Source organism: Engraulis encrasicolus, chromosome 20, assembly GCF_034702125.1.
Source record: "Engraulis encrasicolus isolate BLACKSEA-1 chromosome 20, IST_EnEncr_1.0, whole genome shotgun sequence".
In the NCBI taxonomy this organism is placed as follows: Eukaryota; Metazoa; Chordata; class Actinopteri; order Clupeiformes; family Engraulidae; genus Engraulis; species Engraulis encrasicolus.
In genome coordinates, this window is record NC_085876.1 from 48735564 (window position 1) to 48743646 (window position 8083).

General features: G+C 47.1%; 1 protein-coding gene across 1 annotated transcript in view; it reads right to left on the reverse strand.

Annotated features, from left to right (window-relative positions):
* The window catches only part of pard6gb (par-6 family cell polarity regulator gamma b), a 61778-nt gene extending 53890 nt beyond the window's left edge, over positions 1-7888 (reverse strand). Inside the window, exon 1 of the mRNA XM_063186055.1 lies at positions 7274-7888. Within this exon, the coding sequence (XP_063042125.1) occupies positions 7274-7348 (75 nt within the window). The 5' untranslated portion in view covers positions 7349-7888. The remainder of the gene's footprint in view (positions 1-7273) is intronic.
* Positions 7889-8083: the final 195 nt, after the last annotated feature.

Sequence of the window (8083 nt, forward strand, 5' to 3'; positions counted from 1 at the left end):
ACACTTACACAATAGTAGAAACACAAACAAACTACAGTACGACAATAAGACAAGATGCTAATAACCAGAGAACAGAAATTGAACATCTACATTTTCTTAAACTCAGATGGGCAACCTGAGTTCAAAAGCTGCACTGGGTGTTTGCCTAAGCCAGTGATTCTCAAAGTGTGGTTCGGGGACCACTGGTGATCTGCAGTTGAGCTCAGGTGGTCCACGAGGGGATTTCTACTTTTTCAAGACAAGCTAGTTGTAGGCTTTTGTAACATTATTATAAAGCTAAACATAGTTGAAATGTCATATTTTCACCGCAATAAGACAGGCTTGTAATGTTAAAAAAATAAGTGGTCCGTATCCAAATTAGCAGTCGCAAATTAGCACCTGTCAACTGTCAATTTATTTGACAGGTCGTCCCTGAAGATTTTTGGAAGGACAAAGTGTTCCTCGGTCTGAAAGAGTTTGAGAAACACTGGCCTAAGCCCTCCAGTAATCAATCTTTATTTGCATACTCTCCATGCATAAACTCCCTAGCCTGATTATCATCGACTTTCAAACCTCTTCGAGACTTGCTGAAGCTGTTGCGTCTCTAGGAGGGCACAGCCTGGCTATAAACACCCCACATCAAAACCTGAACTGAAAATACATCTCTTTGTGGAAGTTTGGCAAAAAAGTCTGTCAAGCTCCAACAAGACGTCGTCCAGTCGCTTTTGGCGTTAGTCACCCACCCAACTACAACCACCCCGTCAGGAATATTCCCAACCTCCCTTTCTGGAATATTCCCTCAGGTCTAACCGCTTCCTAGACATGAAGCAGACACTATAACAGTGATTCTCAAACTTTTTCAGACTGAGGACCACTTTGTCCCCCCAAAAATGTTCAGGGACCACCTGGTAACTGAATTGACAGTTGAGGGGTGCTAATTCAACACTACTCATTTCGATGCAGATCACTTACTTTTTATTCACATTTACAAGCCTGTCTTATTGTGGTGAAAATATGACTTCAGCTATGTTTAGCTTTGTAATAATGTTACAAATATAGCTTACTACTATCGTGTCTTGGAAAAGTAGAAATCCCCTTGCAGACCACTTGACCTCTGTCGCGGACCACACTTTGAGAATCACTGCACTAGATCATCATCATCCCATAAGCCAGTAGTTCCCAGACTTTTTCAGCGGGCCGGGGACCCCCCCCTTCTGAGAATATTTTCTAAACCCCCCTGACAGAATAAGAATGGCCTTTTTAATTCATCCACAACCCATAACTTACTGTCTGGTATGAGAGGATGTCCCCTACTTCTCAATTCGATTACTTATGTTATGAAGGATGCTGGCTGCTGATGTTGTACACATGTAGATAAAAACCAAAGTGCAATTAAACCTTTGGGAGCATAAATCAGAGTTGCTTACCTTTTTTATTTCTTATCTTTTCACATCAAAACTTGGGCTCTCAGAATCCTGGTATGCAAATAAGAGAAATTTGAATCGCTGGCTAATATCAGAGTGTCAAGTGTGTTCCTGCTCCGAGTAGGCTTCAGTAATGCTGCGCTCTTCTGCACATGCTCAGACACGGTAAGGTGAGGAACTTTCTAGAAACGGAGCTGTGCAGCAGAAACAATGACAAAGCGCTACATTACTTTACAGCCTGAAGAACACCGCTGCGTGTTTAGACAGGCCCAATACACACACACACACACACACACACACACACACACACACACACACACACACACACACACACACACACACACACACACACACACACACACACACACACACACACACACACACACACACACACACACACACACACACACACGCCTCTAAGGTTTGACACAGTTTCAGTGCAGCGTGAAAAAGGTAGCACATGTGACTGTGACTGTGACTGCGACGTGAGTAAGACTTTCTCCATTGCGTTCAGGTATCGTGCATTCCATATTCCTTTGAGTTGAAAGTTTATCTTTTAAGTTGATGGACTCAACAGAGAGAAGGGGTGAGGATGTCATGGCCCCGTTACAGGATCCGCTGCTTTTTATTTCAATTAAATCACTGTGGTAGGCTAGTTCTTATGTAAGCTTACATGACGGCGGATTAAAACTGGCATGTTGTTCAATTGGATTTAATTCATTTGCTGAGTGGAGCCAAAAATAAGTCTAGACTAGGAGTGAGGATAGAGGACGCCAAGATTTTTTCCTCTCTAATCCTGTTGAATATCAAAACAACAGACAGATCCTGACACCCTAACATGTTTCTATAGCTCACTACAACCAATCCCTATGAGATTCCTGTATGAAAGAGATCAAGTTTGCCCCAGGCACGGCCACCTTGACAATAAATAAAACACCCACCAGCTTGGCTAGATCCTCTGAAAATATTAATATTTGTGGAGGTTTTATGTACATCATATCATATTTCCCTCCGGATCAATAAATGATACTCTACTATCACATCTCTTTATGAAACTGAACATGGCATTTCCAGTGATGATCGTCACATGTCTCTAACACAAGTCCCCACTGGGGCCGGCCACCTTCCCTCCGAAATATAATGCGAGATATCCTGGAGACCTAAGCCAGGTACCCTTCTTTTCAAGCCTTTATTTTTAGTTTTATACGTCAGGACAGTGAAGGTGGTGAAAGGAAGCGAGTTGGGAGAAAGAGACGGGGAAGGGTAGGGCAAAAAGGGCCCGGGTCGCAATCGAACCCGCGTCGGCCGCGCAGTAGACGAGCGTCCTATCATTAGCACCACGGTAGGGCTTAACAGGTACCCTTCTTGATGAGCAGAGGAAGAGAAAAACAAGGGAAGGGTCGGAATCGTCGACCGTGTAGCACAGTGTTTCCCAACCTTTTTTGTCTTGCATACCCCCTAAGCATCTTAGTTGTGCCATGAGTACCCCCTAATTCATGTTCTATCTCACTTTCTCTGTCCTGATGTGACTGCTCCATACATTTGTTATAATAATAACATTTTCCAAGTACCCCCTGCACTGTGCTCGCGTACCCCTAGTGGTACACGTACCCCTGGTTGGGAAACACTGGTGTAGCAGACGAGTGCCCTACCGTTAGTGCCACGGTAGGGCCAGCCAGGTAACCTTCTTGATTATTCTTTGATTTTTTTTATCCTTATCTTACCAGGAAGGGTCCCGTTGAGTCACAGTGACTCTTCTTCCAGGGATTCCTGGCCAAGAGATAGGCAGAAGCAGAGAAAGAGAAAAACAAAACCACCACCACCAGCAGCACCAGCAGCAGTAGGGGCTGTAGCAGGCCATCCCCTTCCCAGCGAGGCTCATCTTATCTGGGCCACCTGTCCATCCCACCAGCCCCTCCACCTCCAGGCTCCGGAGAGGAAGGCATGACGACCACCACAATGACAACAACAACGATGAACAATACCACGAGCATGACTGGTCTCGTCTGGTCTTACCATGCCCAACAAATCTAATAAAATTATATTATATAAGAAACTGGCCACTTTTTGCACCATACGACCACTCATACGCCATGTTCCATGTACTGCAAGGAAATATGAATGCAGTATGTGCATCATTGTGGACTTTACTTATAGGAAAATGAGGAATGGGCCGTCTGTCTGTCTGTCTGGCTGTCTGTCTGTCTGTCTGTCTGTCTGTCTGCCTGCGTGCCTGCGTGCGTCTGTACACCTGTGCTGTGTATCTGCCTGTCTGCCTGTCTGCCTGTCTGTCTGCCCGTCTGTCTGTCTGTCTGTTTACCTATCCCTCTATCTGCCTGCCTGTCTGTTTACCCATCCCTCTGTTTGTCTGCCTGCCTGTCTGTTTACCTATCCCTCTGTCTGTCTGCCTGCCTGTCTGCTTACCCATCCCTCTGTTTGTCTGTTTACCCATCCCTCTGTTTGTCTGCCTGCCTATCTGTTTACCCATCCCTCTATCTGCCTGCCTGTCTGTTTACCTATCCCTCTGTCTGTCTGCCTGCCTGTCTGTTTACCCATCCCTCTGTCTATCTGTTTACCTATCCCTCTGTCTGTCTGTCTGCTTGCTTGTCTGTCCGTTTACCTATCCCTCTGCCTGTCTGCCTGCTTGCCTGTCTGTCTGTTTACCTATCCCTCTGTCTGTCTGTCTGCTTGCCTGTCTGTCTGTTTACCTATCCCTCTGTCTGTCTGTCTGTCTGTCTGCCTGCCTGGCTGCCTGCCTGCCTGCCTGTGTCTGCCGGTCTGTCCATTTGTCTGCCTGCCTGTCCCTCCGCCTACCTATCCGTCTGTGTGCCTCCTGTCTGTCTGCCTGCCTGCCGGTCCGTGTATGTCTGTCTGTGTGTGTGTGTGTGTGTCTGTCTGTCTGTCCGCGTGCCATCTGTCTGTCTGTCTGCCTGCCTGCCTGCCTGTCTGTCTGTCTGCCTGCATGACTGCCTGTCTGTCTGTGTCGATCAGCCCGTCTGTGTCTGTCTGTGGCAGGGTTAAGTAATCCTGGCTGCAAGTCTGTGCGTCTTGGGGTGCATCATCATGTCTCAATCCTCATGAATAGGCACGTGATGACACGTGGTGAGGAAACGCTTTAACATAAAGGCAGACCATCCTCACACAACATGTCTGTCTGTCTGTCTGTCTGTCTGTCTGTCTGCCTGTCTGCCTGTCTGCCTGTAGGCCAGTCTGTAGGTCTAAATAGGCAATGACACATGGCGAGGAAGCGTTTTAACATAAAGGCCGAGCATCCCATCCCCACACGACAAGACATGACATGACACCCCTCTCCATCCCCATCCCCACACGACATGACAAGACACATGGCGAGGACGCGCTTTAACATAAAGGCATCCCATTCCATCCCCACACCACATGACATGACACGACACCCATCTCCATTCCCGTAACACAACGCCATGACTCAACTCGCTCTCACTCATTCACTCACAGACCCGGTCAGTCCAAGTGGATTGCACTCGCTCTGTGTGTGTGTGTCTCTGTGTGTCTGTGTGTGTCTCTGTGTGTCTCTGTGTGTGTGTGTTTCCAAGTGGATTGCACTCGCTGTGTGTCTGTGTGTGTCTGTGTGTGTGTGTGTGTGTGTGTGTGTGTGTGTGTGTGTGTGTCTGTGTGTGTACTGTGTAGTGAGGACCCATCAGCCTTTTCACTGGCTGTTTCTCTTTTGTGATGCGGTCTATTGAGCGTGCGGGGCCGAGGGACCCTTGTACATAGCTGAGCTGAGCGGGAGTGGAGTGGAGCTGACCTGCTCGCCTCTATTTCTTTTCTTACAGGTTGTGAGAAAATAGCTCTGCTCTGCTCTGCTCTGCGCAGCGCAATCTGCATCCCACTCCTGTCCTTTCAGACTGGTGTATCACTCTCTCTCTCTCTCTCTCGGCCCGTCTCTGTCTCGCTCTCTCTGTGGTGGCCAAAACCAATTTAGGGAGACTACTAGAGAAAGAGGGAGAGAATGGAATTGTGTGTGTGTGTGTGTGTGTGTGTGTGTGTGTGTGTGTGTGTGTGTGTGTGTGTGTGTGTGTGTGTGTGTATGTGTGTGTATGTGTGTGTGCCAAACCCAACAATTTGGGAGACTAGAGAAAGAGAATGTATGTGTGTGTGTGGTGTGTGTCTGTGTGTGTTTGTGTGTAAGAGAGAGAGAGAGAAACACAATTTGGGAGACTAGAGAAAGAGAATGTATGCGTGCGCATTTGTGTGTGTGTGTGTATTTTGAGGGGGTGCGTGCATGGGTGAGTGGGTGAAGGGGTGTCGGCCTTGTCTGTCTGTGGGTCTTCAGTGGCCTCCATTCAGTGGCGATGGGAACCCTCACTCCGCATTCCTGTGGCCCTGTTATGAATTAGATCATGGTAGAGGAGGCCCTGGGCTGGCGAACTCAGCTCAGACAAAAGATGGATCAGGACGCGGGCAATGTGCCTACATTATTACCTCGCTCTCTCTGTGTGTCTCTCTGTGTGTGTGTCTCTCTCTCCCTCTCCCTCCCTCTCTCCCTCTCTCTCTCTCTCTCTCTCTCTCTCTCTCTCAGAGCCTTCCCTCCTTCTCGCACACAATTGCATCAAAAAACCTGACATGGAGTAGGCCAATTATACATCACCAATGTGCATCAACCACCTGTCATTTCCTCCCTTGACCGGCGTGGGACTGTGTGTCTGTCTGTAGAACCTACGAACCTACGAAGTTGTCATTCATGTTGAGAGGATAAATGTAGGACTTCGAAGTACACACAACACACACACACACACACACACACGCACACACGGAAAAACACATAGGCCTACATACTGTATACACGCACACGCACACGCACACACACACACACGCGCACACACACACACACACACACACACACTATGTGCAAGCTATTAGAACTACACTTATGACATGTCAACGCGTCATCCAGCACCACGCCTTACGTTAATCTGAAGACAATGGAAGATATGGGCTTCATCTTTGTGCCAAATATAGCCCAGTAGCTTGACATCGCCAGGCATCCACAGACGGAGTAACTGTCCTGTCGTCCTCCTGTCTGGTGGAACTTTAAACTTTAAACTGAAATTTTACCATCTTTTTTCACCCCAAACTCCGAGTAGAACTAGGCCTACTAGCCTACATAATGCAGTCTATGTAAGGATTTCATATTAATATTGCGATTCATTTTAGGATTGCCACTAGCCTTCCAAAGCGGGCCAGGATGGAACACTCGAGACTGGTCAAATTTAGCAACAACTTACTGTAGCAACATAGTAGCCAAACAAAAATCAGCCAAAATGACAGAAGTTTAGACTCGTTAAGTAGGCCTAAGTCGCCAATTAATGAGTGAGAAAATGTCAACAGTGCAAGTAACGCACTGGTGACAAAGCACAACAACCACAGAGCCAGAGTACACATATTCGGAAAGTACCACAAAAACGTTCCAACTTCAGCGCGAATAACAACTTTTTGATAACTGGGAAGCCTACTACACATACTTGACACTCAATGAACCATCAATCACATTCGTGTTTTCCACCTCATTAACTTGCTTACACAGTGCAGCGGGTAACTACAACTCAGGAAAATTGAGGGAAAAACGAGAGCATCACATGCGCTAATAGCAAACAGACATAACCAGATATTCCAGATTTGCAATCGTGAAACAGAAAACAGTGTGCCAACCAGTCAACTTTTGGAAACATGGTTGCACCATACTGTTTCAGGTCCTGGGTTTGTAAAGTCTGAAAAAGCATCGAATCGTGGATCTCGCTGACTTGGTTTTGCACGTTTGAACAGTCGCCTAGTTCTATTCCCAGTAAATGGACACTTTCGGAATGTGTGGCGAGGTTATAAATTGGACATACCTTACTCTTGACTTCAACGGCGTTGCAATCCAACTGTCGTAAGGATTGCGACTTGTTAGCGATAATCCGACTCATTTTGCTCTCTCTGTCTCTTTTCGAAAAGTTAACAGTTTTGCCCGTTCGACGGGGCTACTCGGTTAAAATCCCGCGTCGTCTGAATGGAGAAGGTTTTCCCCTGTAGCTTTTTATGGCCTGTGTTCTACCTTCGACAAGAAGAATCCGTAGGGTACGGGATGTGGGGAAACTTCAGCAGAAAATTGAAATGTTATGAAGAAATCAGAGCCTCGAGTTGGGGGAGTGGGTTAACTTTTAAAATGACATCATTGCTGCGCCCCACAAGCGTAACGCCAAGCGCCAACCCCCATGTGAAGCCGTAGCCTGAAATCCTAAAACTAAAGTAACCGCCTACTCCCACACAGCAGAGGACGCGATCTCAAGCGTCCTATTTAGAAATTCACTATAAATAGCTAAGCAGAGCTATAACATTTCGGGCACTCTCACTATAAGCCCCTGACGCACAGGGTCGAATTTTGGATAGGATGATTGCCGTGCGTAAAATGTGTCGTCGATTTCTAAGCAGAGCTTGGGAAGGCGATGAGAACTCTGAAACTTCTTTGCAGAAGTCCCCACCCCCACTCCAAGTCTATCCTCCCACCAAAAAAAAAAATCCCAACCACAGAGGGAGGGCTGGCCTGGGATGCAATCCCACTTTCGCGTTGCATGAGTTAACCACGTGAAGTATGCAATTCCAAATTCTATTCCATCCGCAGGTCACGGCGGACAGGACAGGGCCGTGCCACGGAGGTTACC